A 17822-nucleotide genomic window follows, 5' to 3' on the forward strand; every position below is an offset into this window, starting at 1 on the left:
TGGGAAACAAGTCAGAAATGTGTGCTCACCAGAAGCTCTCTAGCAAACACGCACCTGGATCTGGGTGGGCTCCAAGCGAAATTTACCCTGGCTCTGGCTCCAAGACAGATTCAGGGCTATTAGGTGTCTCCTCAAGATCTAGAGTCCAAATTGCTTCCATCCAGTTTTGAGTGAGGTACCAAGAGTTAAGTGTGTTTTCTCTGAATAACACAAAAAAATGGTTCAACCCACCTACAACCCAAATAATTTTCTAGAGACATCTTTCTACTACCCGAGAGAGAGAGATGGATAGCAACAATACTCTGAATCAGCAACCCCACTTCAGTGGGAGGGTTCCAGGCTGAAATGCAGCAGGAATAGAAATCCTTATCCATGTGTGCTCCCTTCTCCCTGTCCGAGGTAGCTGACTAGAAAAGGCCGTGGGAGGGGCCAGGCCTGAAGGAAGTCACCTTCTCTCTTTCTAAGCAAGGTCTCCTATTTGACAGGTCCTTCCCTGGGACCCCTGCTGCATTTTGACTGAAGTATGATGTAGCAGTGGTCTGTGTCCCTGGAAAGAGCTGGATTGCAGCATCACAGCCAGCCAGGCTGCAGATGCACTGCCTTGCCTGCTCGTGGAGCCAGGGAAACTCCACCTCTGCTGCCCAAGCCTCAGCACAGCACAAGGTTAAGGAAGGCAGTAAGAAATGACAAAAAGTGGCACAGCTGTGAGTGATGAGCAATGAAATACTATGAAAAGCCTTCAAGTGGGCTCATAAAACTCAGGTACATACAAGGCAGCAAAACCCTTCACAGCTTCCCAGCTTTTCGAGAGAAAAACAAACTAAAAACCAGATATGCATTTTACAAACAGCATCCAAAGCTGTCAGTAATCAATTTTTAAAAGCAGGAAGGCAGCACTGGGAAGAGCAAAGCTCTGTGCTGCTTATGCTGCTCCCTCCCCGATTTACATATTTTCCTTGTACAGGGGGAAAGTGGGACCGGCTGGCACAGCCCCTGGGGTGACTGTGAAGCTGTCAGGATTACTGTCTGAGCTCAGAGCTGGCAGAGGCCCCCAGCCAGGCTCACCCAGCCCTGGCAAGCACAGCCCTGTCTCAGATTACTCAGGGCAACCAAAGCAGAGCACAAGCAAGAAGAGACAATAGGTCTGTCACAACCAGCCACTCCGAAAGGACGCGTGGTGTAAGGAGACAGAGTGACCTTTCATTCCCAAGAGACAATTATTAGTTTTCTATGGCAGAATAGCAAAGAAAACCCCACTGGATTTTCATACGTAGCTTCTGGCTGAGGGAAAATACAAAGGGAGATCTCTTTGGCATGGAGAGTCAGTGAAGCAAGGCCAAAACCAACTGCTACAGACCAGGAGCCCACCGAATGTGCATCAGCAATGCACTCACTGTGTCTCCCTCTGTATTTATTCTCCCTCTCTGGCCCTACTCAGCCTCTCACAGGGATTATCAGGTCTGCACAAAAGTGAAGCATCAGGCTTGCTCACAACTCTTATTTCTGCTCCTCTACCCACACTAAAGAGGAGAAATGGGGTTGGTCAGGTGAACGAAGATTTGCAAAGGGAGGAGATGGTGACTGAAGTATCTTTTTCTGTACCTGTGGAAGCCAAGAGCCACTGATTGTTATTTCAGTCACTGCACTCACCACTGCAGCCCAGACACTAAAACAGGCTGCTGCCACACTCCAGACTGAAAGGGAGATTTGAGAGGGAGCAAGGAAAATAGAAACCTCAGGGCTGGTAAAAAACCTCAGTGTAGATGGGTGAGCAGGGAGCTCAGGAAGTAACACAGAGAAAGCTGTAAAAGAAGCAGCTAATTATCGAAAACAGTATGGTTCTTTTTTGCAGAAGCAAGACTAAAGTAATTTTTTTGCAACTGAAGAAAATATTCGAAATGTCCTGATCTTTAACAACCAAGCGAAAAAGTGTATTAATCTGGCTTGAACTTGACACCATTAAAAGCTAGTTTTGCTGCAGGTCTCTCATATTTTCCTCCCTCTTCCCATTTTCCAAAATAGAATATAGAATGGGCAAGGAAGAAGCAAGAGACAAAAGCCATAAGATTTTGTTTTGAACAGTTTCAAATAGATGTTCTCACACAAAGCACAGGTATTACAACTACAGTTTTTACTGTTGAACCATGCAGCACACTCTTTGTGCGGATGAAAGAAAATGCTCTGCAGTAAAACCTGTCCCCTGGGACATGGACAACACTGCTGTCAGGAGCTGGAGACCTTAGTGATGTTTGCTCTAGCACAAACAAATAAGGCTGGAGCACAACACAACCAAGATGCTTCCCCCAAATAAAACAATCAAGCCGAACTCACCACTCTCAGCAAATTCCGCCGCTCTTTGAAGGTGGCACAGCACCCAAGGATGCCAGTGACCATGACCACCACCCCAGCCACCACCAGGATGTAAGCAGTGGCAGAGTATGTGCTGGAGGAGAGCAGGCTGATGTAGTCACTCTTCTCAGCCAGGGTCCAGATGCCCACTGCCATCACGGCCCCGCCAGCCAGCTGGGGAGACAGAGAAGCCAGCAAATGAAAGGTGTCTGAGGCAGGAACTTCCTCACCTCCCAGAGCAACTGGACAGGGTCAGCAGGATGCACCACGCTCCATCAGCTGGCCAGAGATGATCTACATTGAAGGATGGACTCACTAGGACTGGAGCAGGCCGTGAGCTTCCAGGCACCCAGTTCAGCACCCCAGGCAGCCTGAGATGGAAGCTATCTAAACCATCCACCTGTGTATAGCAGCTCATACTCAGACCAGAGCCTTCCCAAATGTAGCCACACTGGGTTTTGGGCAAATAAAACAGGTCAAATCTGTATGACCAGCCCGGCTGGCTAAGCTCCAACCCTTGTAGCAAGTGAACACAGAGAACCCAGCTACATCCCCAGCAGTCCTCTCTCTCCTTGTAAGCCTTCAGCTTCCAGAGGGTTTTAGGTAGATTCTGCTAAACTCAGACAGTTTTCCTTAAAGGTCTGACCTGAACACCCTATTGCTCTGTCCCATGCACCAAAGTAAAACACAATCCTTTGGCATCAGTAACTTTCCTGGTGGAAAGTGTGACTCTCAGAAACTCTAAAGTGGATCAGCTGCAAGAAGGTGTTTGTCACCTGCCAGCACTCTCCCTGTCATTTTGAGAGGAGGAATGGTAAGACAGTGGAGCCCTCAGGCTCCTGCAAAAAGTAAACCAGTGAAAAATCAAGGCTTATTTTCAGGCTTCCTGTAATTTTCTGTATTTGGTAACATGACCTAGAAACAGCCACATGCTACAGTGTCAAACCTTGCAGCCTGGGCAGACAACCCTCAGGGGTGACATTACACCCAACAGGACAAAGGCTGTGTCCTACTGACGTCAGCACTTCTTCCCAAAGACTTCAGCACGCCCAGCAAGATTTCTGCATCCCTGACACCCAAGCTGCAGTGCCATCTATTGCCTCTGACACAGACTGAGTTTTCTTACCCAGAAAAAGAAGTTGAAGATGAAGAGAAGGTACTTCAGACAGATGGTCCCACATGTTTCCTTCTTTTCTGTATACTCACGCATCTTTCTGGTTCACCAAGTTCCTAAAAAACAAACAAACAAACAAACAAACCCAGAGAAGCTTGAGTGAGTCAATCATCACACCATTTCTCCCAGAAGGCCAGCATTACTACTCTCCTCCTGCAAGATGTAACACTTGCAATCTTTTGCTGAAGTAAGACAGTGAACAAGCCATTCAGCTGACTTCAGGGACACAGGACAGTGTTTGCTCAGATAAAGAGCTCTGGTGTCCATCTGAGTGACCTACACACAAGATCTTGCACCATCCCACGCCTGTTCTCCAGAAAATCCCAGTCTGGCTCTTGACTGCAGCCCGTAGCTGCTGTTCTGCAGGCTGCAACAGAAACCTTGGTCTCTGATATTTATGGAATAATCTGTCTCCAAAGAATATTATTTTCTCACTGGCATTAGTTACAACTGCCTTAAATAGATCCTTCTCTAAGTTTGGGCTATTTTTGATCTTTACAACTAGAGCTGGGAACACACTTGTTATATGTTCACATGTCCTATCCTTTTTGAACCCCAGCAGTCTGTGGGAGTAATTAATTCTCTTCTTCACTGCCTGCTTTCCATGGCCCTTCTCACTGGCTAGCTGTTCCCCAGGGCATCAAGAGACTGTCCCAGCTACTAAGAGGAAGAAACACAACCCTTGGCTTCAGATGATCTGACAGCATCAAATGCCCCTGCAGATATGTAAGGAATGGGGTTTTGTTGTGAGTCAGTCCCAGTGCAGTGTTACAGATCTGCTACACCCTGGAGCACATTTCTCAGAAGTGGGTCACCACCACCAGAAGTGTCACCTCACTGTCTGTTGTTCAGACCTCAAAGTCTGAACCTTTTAAAGAAACATTCTTATCACTGCCTGACCAGGCAGACAGGACAAAAGCACTGCCCAGAGTATTGCTGCCAGCATCACCTGTGTGAGGCAGGAAGCAGATGTGCAACCAAATCCTCCCCACTTGCATTCACTAAAAAAATCATCCCTTTCCTCCCACTCCAGCCAGCAAGGAATGATGCAAGCATTGTTCAGCAACGTTAGAGTGCAATGTTTTCCTAAACCAGAAATTTCCCTGGGAGCAGGCAGGCAAACAGCCTCTACATTTTTCCAGAGGCATGGAGTTCACACTTAGTTAAATTACAGAAGTTCTTCATATAAGTGATACAAGCTCTCTCCAGGGACCCACTGCAGCTGCACCCAGCCATGCAATAGATTCATCTACCTTGGTAAAACACCTGACAGCAAAGAAAGTGAGAAACAGGTACACACAGCCAGGGTGCACATCAGGTGACTCTCAGCATTATCTTTGCCACCACACTTCTAATGGCTGGCTTTAGAGCCAGATGAACCAAGGCTGGGAACAGCAGTTGCCCATTCTGCAGTATAACTAATTTATTTGCAGGAAACTATTTCCTTCTGCTTCATGCCAGCCCACTCAAAAGCCCCAGCCAGGCCCCTGCTTTAGAGACTAACAAATGAAGCCAACAAGGAAAGCAAGAGTGTGAACATGCCAACAGTCTTACCCATGCCCACCCCTGTCACCATTTCACAGGAAAACATTTTTCTCCAAAATAACATCTGGCAACAACAGCTGGCAGCAGAATACTGCTTCACTAGCAAAGGGAGCAGCTCTTGAGATGGTGGCACAGATCAAGGAGAACAACTCTTCAGAGTTATCTCCAGAAGAGATCAGAACCTCCAGCAATGCTCACATTAATTACCACATTGCATCACAAAAGGGCCCCGGGCTTTGGGAAGGAATGGATGTTGCTGGTACTATATGCACCGACCAGGCTTGCAAATTCTCCATGAGAAGACACCCCAAGAACAAAACATTCGTGAAAGGTGACAGATTTACAGTCCCCAGAGGCTTCATTAATGAATGGCAGCAGCAAGGCAGCCACACACGCCTGCACGACTCAGAACAGGTACCTCAGCCCAGATGTGAGAGATGCCTTCCAGTAACAGGTCTTCTGGCCACCCCTTCTAACATCAGGGCTGTGTGTAGAGGAACATGCACTGCAGGGTTGCAGAGACTGACCAGGGGATGATAACCACGCTTTCTGTCCTTAGGCTCCTTGGCCCAGTTTCCCTCTTGCTCCCCAGGATTTTAGGAACCTTCCTTCCCTCCCCTACATATCACCATAGAGCAGGTGTTGGGCCCTAGGAAGAGATACCAGCTTGTCCGTCCTTCTGATCCAAGTGCTCAGAAATCCCAGACACAGCTCCACCTAGTCCAGGGTGAGGACTGGGCAGATGCACAGCTCAGACTGCGCCTGCATCAGGTGACAGTCTGAAATCCCCCTGCAGAGCAGCTCCTGCTCCACCCAGCACTGGGCACAAGCCTTTCGGGCAGCCTGGCTTTGCTGCTGGCAGGAGAGGAGATGCCGGTTTCCAGAAAGCTGGCAGGGAACAGCTGCAGGTTTATAAAGCAGGGTGAATCACCAGGGATGGCAGACCATGAATCAGAAAGCAATCAGGGATGTCTCTTGTTTGATCTATCCTTCCTAGCCAGGAGCAGAGCTGATGGCACTGGCTGCCTCTGCATGCTTAATGACTCACCCAGCCAGCTATTCAGGGAAAGGCAGGCCCTCTCTTGGAAATTGGTGCTCCTTGCCTCAAACAGGGTGATCTGCTGCCTCCCATCACCTGCAAAGACAGGGTCAGGCTTCAGGGAGCTCTCCTGGTCTCTGGGAAAGTGAGGGCAGGACACTACAGCGAAATGTTTCTCCCAAGGAGCACTGGCAGAGGGAGGAGGGAACCACAATCTGCTTCCCAGGCTTAGGGTCACTTCGTGCTCTGAGCCTCATGGTCCCAAAAAACACAGCACTGCTGATCAGTGGCACAGCACCAGGATGAATATGGGGGCCTCATCCTGCATTCACTGACATAACCAGGGTCTCTTGCCTTCAGTCAGCCTTACAACAAACCCTCAGATCTGATATGAATCGCTCTTCAAACTGGACAAGAAGCAGCAACAGTAATTAACACACATAATTCTGTTCTATTTTAAACACTGAGGCAAAAACCTGTTCTGAATCATAATCAATAATTACAAATGAGCTCTCTGATGAACAGGAAATGGCAAGCTCTGCCACAGGGGTATATTTACAAATACATAAAAACATATTAATTAAACATGTACTTCATAATGGGAAGTACTTTGTTAACTGAAAAAGGGGTTAGAAGACTAAAGTAAAAGTACTTCCATAATGAAGTTTACTTGGTCCAGTCCAAGAGACAGTAGCTTCATCAGCAAGTTAAATTTCAACAAGCAATCAAGGAATACAGGCTGCAAAATTTAGTCACACAACGGAAAGAAGCATTTTTATGGAAGTCACGACAATCAACAAGTGGTTCATACTATGCCCACACACACTGCAGCAGAAATGACAGAGAGAAATAATTCTCTAGGGAAAACAAAATGCATTAAGCTGAGAGGAAAAAACAAGTTACAGGACCTATAGATGAGAGGGAGAGGTAACAATCTGAAGATTAATTCAAGAAACTGGGAGTTGAACAGCTTGAATCCAGCCTTCCACTCTGAAATAGACTTTGTGCACAGACTTGGGCAAGTCCCTCAGTCTGATCCTTGCCCCTCTCTTCCTCCCCAGTGCAAGACCCTCATCTTTCTGTAAACCCAGTGATTTTATGAGGATCTTCACTGAGAAACTCTGCTGATGGAGGAATGCCAGCTGAGAAGCATGTCAGGCTCCAGGTGAGTGGCAAATTGGCAGAAGCCCGACAGCAACACAATTTCACAGACTCAAAGGTGTTCTTGCCAGCAAAGACTACTTCAGCCAGTGAACTGGAACAACCTCTTCTCTGATTAGTAAAAAACATACTTATAATGAGAAGAATGCCTGATAAAGCAATTTCGACAATAATTTATGAGGCTTGCTGGTTCAAATACATCAGAGACTGAGAGATGCTAATAATGAAGTATACAAGTAACAGTGAATAGCCGTGGAATAACAGTGAAGCAAGGAGGAACCTATGCAAACATCTCCAAAAGATAAAAAAGATAATGAGTGAGCTCATCACAAAAGATAAAGAGTGAGCTCATCCTGCCCTGTGTGATTGCAAGCCACAACCTCCTAGGAGGGTAAGAATATACAGTGCATGACTGCCAGGCAAGGCTGGGATCATGTCAAACATGGAACCATTCCATGCTCTGATTTTCTTGGGCTCTCATCCTACCTTAGGACAAACCAGACCACAAGAACTCACCAGAACCTGAGCAGCATGGCTCCAGTTCTGGGTGCTGAGCATCTGGGAACACAAGCACTGCACAGACAACTGTGAACCCCCAAATTTCAGTGGCAGGACTTGTGCTGCTTGTTCCACACCCCTGTATTTTTCTGTGTAGACCCAAAGGCACACATAGGCATGAGCACACAGCCCAGCTCAGAAAGCGTATGACATGCACACACACACTGCTGCTGGATAGACATTCATTTAGTCATCCCAGACACTGCTTGGTACATTTGCCTCAACTTGCACAGTTACAGCACTTAGTTACACAGCAAAGAAAGCCAGGCCTGCAGGCTTTTTCTGCACAACCTGCCCTAAAGCAGCATCTGACAGATGGGGAAGAAACAATGCCAAAGCAAACGAATAGCTCCCAGGCCACTAAAGGCATCATTATTTAAAAGTATTGATTTTTGAGTGATAGCAGGAAAATTGGTATCCAACACATCAGCGACAACTATTCCAAGATAACTCATACACCACAACCTAGATAACTTCTAACATCTTTGCCAAAACACGCCAGAAAGACTTGCTGCAGGAAATCCCACCGCACCTATGCTGTAACAAAAGTGCAACCACTGGGCACACTACTGGCCTGGAGGGAACTGCTCCACTGGAGATTATCTGAGCTGGGCCAGATAACCCTGGCAGCCGTCAGCAAACAAAGCAGACGTCCTTCCCTTGGTATGTGCAGTGCAGGTGTGGGCCAATAACTTTAATCTTCAGCAAACTCACTGGCATTCTTCATCAAGGTTAAACTCCAGCCTTTAAAAGCATGACCTCTCTGAGTTCCCTCTCTGTAGGATGAAAACATCATCACTGACACTTCACCTAACCCACTGAACATCCTCTGAAAGGGCCTCCAGCTGCTTATTGCCTGCCAGAAAGCAGCTGAAAGTAATTTAAGCAAAGCCTTCCCAGCAGAGCAATTCTAAAGCTTGCAGGTAAAGAGCTCAGATTCACACTGTGTGCCATTATCCACCCCAAATTGATAGCCAACATGGATCAGCAGTCTGGACACCGACCTTCCACCACCAAAGCAGCACCAGTGCAAATGTTCAGTCTTCTTCAAAGGCTTCTTTCCACCCCCTCTCTTCTTGCTGGCTCTAGCCTGCTGCTGGATTTAGGAAAGCAGAAAGCTGAAGGAAAAAAAGAAGAGAGATGCAGAGAATCATGAACTATGCCAGAGACTATTCTGAAATCAATATATGATTATATGCCTTGCCATCAAGTCCTTCAAATAGAGGGCACATGATTTCAGAATACACCTTGTGAATGCATTTGATTAAACTGCAAAGCATGGACTGGATAACAGGGAAGAGCTAAACTTCTGCTGGTAGAAAGCTGCTAGAACAGGTTTGTATTTACTGCTGCATCCTGTAAATGCTGTTATCAATTCTGTCAAGGCTGTGTACACAAAATGACAGCTTGTTCTGGTGCAAAAGGCCTGAAAGTAACTCCATGAGAAAGCTCAGGAAGATCCTTCTGTGCAGTGCAAAGCCCTTCTTAGTGCCTTGAAGTGATCATGTTTTCAACCTGGTCATGGGCACCCCAGCCTCTCTCCTTCCTCAGCTCTCCCTCCTGATGAAGCCATGCAGCCACTGACAGCCACATTCCAGTCACAGAGTGACTCATCCCATCAAGATTCAGTCATGGCAAGCAGGTTGTGGCTTTCCAGCAGCACAGTGGCTTCCAGCTCCTCCTGTTTGCTGCCCACACTGAGTGTACCAGTGCAAAGGCACTTTATTTACCTGGGCTGTCAGCCACGACACTTTTTCAGAGCTACCCCCCAGAGCACCCAGGACATGGCAGAGCAACAGCCTGAGGGCCCTTGCTAGCACTCCATCCCTCTAACCTTGGCATGTCATCCCATGGCTTGTCATTTCTGTGGAGGCAGCTAGACTGCACAAGGCTGCTGTACTGGAAAATGGCCTCTAGCATCCCCTCTTTTCCCTGCTTTTCTAAGGCAGAGGGCCCCAAACTTTTTGCAATCGCTTGTACTGCCACAATTTCATCCATCTCACCTTCCTCTTACAGCAGGCAGGTCTGAATCTCCCTGCAATGTTTCCACTGGCACTGCAGGCAGCAGGATGGAAGGGGAAGAGAGTAATAACTCTTCCACCTTAGCCTGTTTGGATACTGAATTAATGATCCTTTGATCTACACCATGAAACCAACTTAATTCACAAAGTAAGCCTAAGGCTTAAGCACCTATGTACTGCCCATACAGAGATATGGGAGCAGTAATACTTCCTGACTTGCCTGGGTGGGATAATGGAGCATTTGAAAACCACCTGGGAAGAGAAAAAAAGGTACTTTTTATTAGCAGATCAAATTTAACAATTCCTCGCCATTTTTCTATTCTGTTCAAGTAGGGGGTTCCTGCAGGCCTTTACCTAGCACAGTATGGATGACACACCTTCATTTATAACCAGCTTGGATTACTCCTCCTTCCATTCCCTATGAAAAATGATGCCAATAAAAGCCAGAAACTTGTTGATTCACATTACTACACAGCCTCTAGGCCACAAAAACATCTCCTCAGAGAAACAAGTGAAAATTCTGCTTCTTGCACCACTGGAAAGCGGGTCAAAGGTCCTGGATTTGTTAATTAAAGATCAGATAAGGGAACTTTCTGAGGAACTAGGGAAAGGAGAAAAGACACAGTCACCTATAAGGCAAGCAATAGTTCTTAAGCATCCTCCTGAGTCTGGGCCTTAACTCTCCAAGACCAGCCCCAGTGCCCTGCCCCTTATTCGTCCACTTCATGCAGCTCCCACGCTCCTGGCTTTTCAGAAGGGAAAGCTAACCCAGGACACAAAGCTCGATGCTTTGCTTTGCATCTCAGCATGCTGGAACGTGCCGCAAAGTCAAAGTACTTGTGTCTAGGGCTGGGGTGAATGCAAAACACAAGTCAGACATCCACCGAGAAGGAAAAGCTCCTTCTAAGGAACTGTCATTTAAATTTGAGGGGGAGAGGGAGGGCAGGCACAGAGAACAGGTTTTGGTCAAAATCCCTCCTCCTTGATATCTTTGGCAGACCCTGCTTGACCCTACCCCTTGAATGGGAGAGCACTTTTCCAAAGAACTGAGAGAGGGTGAGTAAGTTCCCATTGTGGGGGTCTGGGAGGATCTCATATCAACCCTCTGTGTCTAGGCAACATCTCCACGGCCACAGGACAGCTCTGCTGTCACCCCTCAGGATGCTTGGCAAATCCCTCCTTTCTTCTGCCCTGGCTCAAGCTGCTGTGTTTTGAATAGACCCCTCAAGCGAGATGTAGCCCCAAACTCCAGCTAATTTTGATGAGAGCCAGACATCCAGAGAGGAACTGCATGCCTAATACACCTGAGCAGTCACCTGCTCTTTGAGACAAGAGCTGTCTGAGAGAAGAGCTCTCAGCCCTTTCACTCATATTTTCAAGACTGTTTATTCCCCAGGGGAGGGACTTACTGAAGCATAAATAACAATAACCATAAATTTCAAACTCAGCAAGGATTTACATGTTCAGCACCACCCACATACCTGCAAATTGAGTGTTTTGTGAGGTGCTTAGCCAAACTGGGTGAGGCAATGCCTGGCTGCGGGATCCTTGAGGATAACAAGGACCTTGGCATAAAACCAATTTTACAACCATTAAGAAAAGAAAGCGTAAGAAAGAAAGATAAGAACGATCCAGCGTGCCTGGGACTGTGAGTCTGTACCCTAGCACTGTTTCATTACAAAGCAAACAAAAAACCCTTCCCTGACAAAACATTTGCAGTCAGCCACAGGCTGAGAGCAGAAAGCCCCGCCTGCTGCTGCCCGGGGTGGGTAAGCAGGGAAACGAGCACCCCTCCAAGCACCGAGCCCCCAGCAGGAGCTGCAGGCGGGCAGACACCGGCAGCCCCTGTGTGACCACGGGAAACTCCTTCTGCGTCAAACAACATCCCCTTGTATCCCATAAGGCCTCCTTTATCTTGAAGGATCCCAAAGCACTTTACACTATTTATACACAGGAACCACTTCACCAGTCATTGAACTGAGGGGAGGAACAATAACCCTCTCTTTTCTCTCACTGGAAGCAGCAGAAATCAGTGCCTGGCTGTGTTTGCAGAGAGCTCATTGCACTGAGGGTTTGACACAACAAGGAGCCATAGTTCAGATAGGTCAGGGTCAGCCAACAGACAAGGCAAACTCTTCACTACAGCCTACTATTGGTATTTTAAAGTCTATTTTCCTAACTCTGCCCATGGGCATTGTGGGGTTCTTTTTGTCTGGGGTTTTCTTTTCCTTTTTTTTTTTTTAAGCAGGGCTTTGTCTGCACTGGAGAATTTACCAGTAGCACTAAACCACGTTGCTAAACAAAACATTTTGTGCCGAATCAGCTTTCTGCCTGATCCCTTCCTATTCATTCTCTTCCTATTCATCCCATTCATTTTGAGCCCAGCACTCAGAAGCGAAGCCACTGGATCCTCAGTGTTGTCAGAGAGTGCTCACAAAACCTCCCTGCCCTGTGGCCATGCCAGTACCAGAACCAAGTCAACAAGCACTAAAAATCCTGGGAAGACAGAAATCCTCCCAGCCTCCACAAAGCCTATTCAGGCAACTCTGTACACAAATTCAAAGCGCTCTCCAAATAACGTAGCAGTGATAACCATTTTTTCACTCTCTACAAAGAGCTGGGTTTTTACACAGTGGTTTGAGCTGAGGACAAAGACTAACCAAAGAACACGTGCTGCATTGTAGCTACTACACAGTCACTCAAAATTTGGCTGCAGTCTCAGTGCAGTGTCTTTGTTCCCTACAAATCTGTCCAGTGAAAAGATGCTCAGCTAAAAGCCAGTAGATTTTCTACCTCCCCACAGTATCAGGTGCATATCCCATGGCAGACTGTCATCTTCACTGCACCAAACTCACAAACAAATCATGGGGCTTAAAGTCCCCCTGTCAAAAACATATGCAGCAGTTTTTGGAAGAGAGGACAGGCAATTGGTGTCACCACAAGGTACATTTGTAGCCTCTCAATCACACAGAGTTCTGTAATTTCACTGCCTGAAAGATCCTCTGCCTCCTCAGAGCACCCCAATAAAGAAAAAGGAGAGCAGGTTATAATAGGAGCACAGAGACATTAAGTGCCTCTCCCAGCAGAGAAAAGGAGTGAATTTGCCCTCCTCAACATCCATCCTCCAGCAGCCAAGCTGTCCTGTCTTCTGGAAGACCAATGCAGAACACAAAGCTATAAACCACAAAGTTTTCAAGTTACCTGTTAGCACTGCCTTGCCTGTGCCCAAGACACCTGGCTGCAAACAGCACAAAGCAAGAGGTGCACAAAAACCCACACCAGCTTTAGCTTTTGTACAAAACTTGTTTTGTTTTGAGTGAGTTGTTCCTGTTCTCACTTTCTGTGGTGCAAACAAGCAAAGCAAGTCTCTGGAGTCATCCCACACTTCTTTCCCAGGCAGCCTGCCTCAATGTGAACTAAAATCATATTTTAAAAGCAGTTGACAAGGGATTTGGCAGTGGAAGCCAAGGTTAACATCCTTACTGCTTCAGACCTGTTGCTGATTAGCTCAGGACTGGTGCCAAACATGCCAGAGAAAACCTCTGAGCATGTCAGCAGTGGAGCAGGTACCTCCAGTACCAGGAATGGGTGATGCACTTTGCAGTGCCCTGGCACACAGACAGAAAAGGGATCATCATGCAGACATAGAAGGGGCAACAGCAGCTTTCACCTCAGCATGGCAGCCACAGATGCCAAAGACAACTTCAGGAGCCTCTCTTTCTACCCAGAATATCCTCATATGGGAACATTCACACCTGGAAATATCCACTTTGTGAACAGCAGCGCCAGGAATGGCCAAGAAATCTCTTCTGACCATCTGCCGGTATGTATCCCAGTAACACTGTCTCTGGAGGTGTTCTGAAGCAGTCACTGAACGATTTTAGAGTTATATTCCTCTCCACAGCTAAAATCACTTTATTAGAGTCAGATCAAATATCAAGCACAGTCAAGGGCAATTAAATGACAGTTCATTTCCCAGAGTTGTAAATCGAAGTTCATCGGAGCTGTCTCTCTCCTGTTGCTATAGGAGCAGTGCTGGAAACAATGCTCAATCGACACTGCATAGGGCTGCCTTGAAAAGGGTCATTCTTCCAGTAACATTAAACAACTCTCAGCCAAAAATAAAACATTTCTCCCCCTTCCACCCTGCCCTTGCGCAGCACGTTTTAATGACTCCACCAAATCTATTCACACAACTGTTTTTGGAGCAGCCTGCAAACTCGACCTGGAAGCACCAGCATATGAATAAACAACCAGGAGGCAAGGGCTGCCTCCGGGGAATTACTTGCTGGCCGTTCCCCAAGGCTGGCAGCAGGAGACAAGATATAAAGCAGTCCCTGGCTCCAAAGCACACAGCACTAAGCTCCAAAGAAATCCCCCAGCTCCGTGGTAACAACCGCTTCCCTGAAACACCTTGCTCCGCCAGCTGCACAGGGAGCTGGCCTTGCTCTGGTCCTCCCTGCAGCTTCAAGCAAAGGCACAGCCAAAGGCATCTCCTCATGAAGGGTACAGAGCCAGGATCAGTGCAGCAACTTCAGCAAGTCTGTCCCAGTGTCTGCCCTGGTTCTGGCTGGGTTAGAATTAGTGTTCTCCTTCGTAGCCAGTACAGTGCTGTGGTTTGGATTTAGTATGAGGCCAATGTTGAACAAACATGTTTTGGTTGTTGCTAAGGAGTGCTTATTCTAGATCAAGGACTTGTCCTTTTCCCACGCTCTGCCATGAAGGAGGTGCACAAGAAGGGAAGGAGCAAGGCCAGGACAGCTGATCCAAAGGGATGTTCCACACCACAGAATGTCAGGCTCAGGATATAAACCGGGGGCAGGTGGCCTGGAGGCGCCGCTCACCGCTGGGTGCCGGGCTACAGAGCTGTGCTGTGCATCATTTGTGTTTCTTGGGGTTTATTCCTCTCTCAGTCTCCTTCTCATTACTACTGCTGTTATTATTAAAATTATTATTACTATCATTGTATTTTACATTGCTTCAATTGATAAATTGCTCTTATCTCAATCCATAACTTTTAATTATATTCTTTTACTGATTCTCCACCCATGCCACCAGGGCAGGGGCATGAGGTGGCTGTATGGTACATAACTGCTGGCTGGGGTTAAGCCACGACAGTGCAATCATCCACTTCATTTAAAGCTGGCAAGGAAAAGAAAGTGGGAAAGGGTTCTAACAGATGCCAGCACAAAACAGCTGGACATCAAACGAAGCAGGAAAATGCTGCAGGGGATTTCGCCACTGAACCACTCTCCTGTTAACTTAGCACTCTATGAAGAAGCTTCAATAAAGGAAAGCCTAAAATTATTTTGAAATTTAATCCTCCCCGAAACCACCCCATCCACCCTAGAGGTCAATTTTCAAGTCAAGAGGAGCCATTATCATCTCATCTGATCTCCTGTTATTTTAAAGGTTAACATTTAAAGGCTAAAAGTAGTCCACTCTATATTCTACAGTAGCACATTCTACCCTGAATTAGCCCTCAAGTACTAAGAAGACTCAAGAACACTTCAGGAGACGGGAGAAACCATACTTTGTTCCCTCAGTAGCCTCTAAAAACATAACTGGCACATCTCCAGCATCCAGACCTCTTTGAGCTCAGCAGAAAGCTGCAGAGCACTTCGCTCTCCGTTGCTGGCCAGACTGATTATCCATCTTTCCATTAATTCAATGCCATTAGCAGGAGAGGAAAAGCAGCCCACAGCATGGCTCACTTAGAGGTTAAGGCTCTCAGTAAGTCCTTGAGTATTAAAAGCAAAACATATCCAAGAGAAAATCCAAGAACAACACAGTCAAAAGTTTCCAAAGAAACCGAGTCACTATCTTCAATACTAAATGGCCATTGTCAATATGGGATATCTATCTAGGATAGATAAGGATAGAGGAACCCAGAAAACAAAACTTATCTCTTGCTTTTGAAGAATTCAGAAAAAACCCTAAAATCCATGCTGGAAATAACAGGGTCAATTCTAGCACAGAAAATACTCCTCCTATTACTCACCTCAGCCAAAAGAGTGTTCTAGCTCTGACTGCCCAGGGCAAGGTAATGCAGGGAGAGAGGACCAGAGTTGGCCACACATGGCTATCAGTGTGAGGATAAAATCGTAAAATGTGTAAAATTATGAGGATACTGATCCACAGCAGATGGGCCCTCATACACAGGGAAATCAGCTTCCCGATTAACTCCTTTGTAAATGTGTTGTTGATAAGAATCACACTGATGGAACTACAATACTTTACTTTGGATGCTCTCACTGCTCTCATCTAAGTTGGCTTCCCCCTCCATTCTTTTTTTTCTTAAAAGATTATTAAAATTCCCGATGAAGTAGCAAACAATAAAATCCTTTTTTTCTACAAGGGGGTTCTCTTCCACATGGAGACAGTTGCAGCCAAAGTAAAGCTCATGACACCAATGAAAGCAGAGGTTCCCTCTGCAAGTGTCTGCTTTTCCCTCCTTCCAGGCTTCTAGCAGCACACCTGTGAGACAGGATCCGAGCTTCCACAGTGCCTGAGGGCAAACAGCCCAGTGAAGTCAGCAACCAGGATTTTATCCCAGTCTACGCACAGTTGTTTAAGTCCCCTTTTCTTTTCCTGTCTCAGACACACTGCATACACCAGAGGTAACCCCTGGGGAGTGCACAATAGACAGAACAGGCTTTTGTTTGGCTCTCCAGAGCCCATTTCTGAGGCTGAGCACAGCCTCATTCCTCAAACATGAGCTCAGCTGGACACTTGCACTCTTTCCCTGCTCCGGAGAAGGAAAAAACCGAGACAACTGGGACTTGAACGTGCAGGAATCAACCAGTTCTTCCCCCCCAAACATAGGAAGAGGTCCTCCCAAAAACAAGAAATATGTCCCTTTAAAAACCCTCCAAGTGGACAAGGTACGTTGGAGACCACACCAAAAGTCTCCTCATCTCCGGCAGACCTCTTGCCTTTAGCCAAGTCTCTCAGCAGAGATGGAAGAGGACTATTCCACACGGCAAGGGGGAACCTGCAACCAACAAGGTCAATTCCTCAGCAAGTGGTACCTCCACACAGGACTGGACTCACTCTTTCTATGCTTCAATAATCAAAACCACAAGCACGAAGGCCAACACTTTCCCATCCACATATTCCTTGCACACAGCACTCGCCATGGAACCACGAGATGTTTCCTGCTCCCACTGTCCATGTGCCTGGCTTCATCATGCACTGTACATCCCTGTCATGGCACACACAGCTCCCCACCACCTCCCTGGGAGCTCTGCATGGAGCTTACAGTGACCATGGAGAAAAACTCTGTTCCCAGGGCAGTGTGGGGTTGAGATGTGGGATACGAATTCCTCCCTTCTAGATTCCACCAAAGCTAAGAAGAAATACTGACATTCACGAGCCATGACTCACGCCTGCCTTGTCAGACACTACAAAAGTGCTGCTCACTGGCTGGCATGCCAGAAATGTCAGCATGGCTGCCATCTGCCAGTTGGCTCTGACAGCAGATCAATTTGACCAAAACCATCCCTCCTCCTTATTTTCTTTATTGTTGCAGCATGGTGGACAATGAGGATCAGAGTAGTCCCTAAAAACCACAGAGGCATTGTGGCTGCTACTCTAGTAGATAACAGGTCAGCGACACACTCCAGACAAAACAGAAACCTCTCCCACAGTAATTCCTACCTCCCACAGTAATTCCTACCTCAAACCACTCTTGGTCCCAGTTTTAGCTGAACTTCATTAGTCAAGGAACCAATGAATCCATTGTTCATCCTCCAGCCATGCCGGTAAGTCGTATGCTTGCACTGACAGAGCTGCCAAGGACTGCTTTCAGTCTGTGTTGAGCTGATTGCACTCCTGTCTGAGATGCACCTACTGAGCTGTACAGCACTTTTCTGGCTGGGACTGCAGAGTCCGGCAAGATCAGCAAGATCCAAATGCAGCCCAGACTCCACCTGTTATTCCACCATGCAATGCCAAGAATGCAAAACAGAAATCA

At 47.0% G+C, this 17822-nt stretch overlaps 1 protein-coding gene across 4 annotated transcripts in view; it reads right to left on the bottom strand.

The window, feature by feature from the left end:
- The window catches only part of CD151 (CD151 molecule (Raph blood group)), a 31887-nt gene that overhangs the window by 9696 nt on the left and 4369 nt on the right, over positions 1-17822 (bottom strand). Inside the window, exons 2-5 of one of the 4 annotated variants that reach the window (XM_063398249.1) lie at positions 8831-8944; positions 6117-6203; positions 3476-3579; positions 2332-2523 (exon numbers count right to left, since the gene is read on the bottom strand). In XM_063398249.1, coding sequence (XP_063254319.1) covers positions 2332-2523; positions 3476-3559 — 276 coding nt within the window. In that variant the 5' untranslated portion in view covers positions 3560-3579; positions 6117-6203; positions 8831-8944. The remainder of the gene's footprint in view (positions 1-2331; positions 2524-3475; positions 3580-6116; positions 6204-8830; positions 8945-17822) is intronic. The other 3 variants (XM_063398246.1, XM_063398250.1, XM_063398248.1) reach the window with 3 other exon arrangements.

The sequence above is a fragment of the Prinia subflava genome, chromosome 5, assembly GCF_021018805.1.
Source record: "Prinia subflava isolate CZ2003 ecotype Zambia chromosome 5, Cam_Psub_1.2, whole genome shotgun sequence".
In the NCBI taxonomy this organism is placed as follows: Eukaryota; Metazoa; Chordata; class Aves; order Passeriformes; family Cisticolidae; genus Prinia; species Prinia subflava.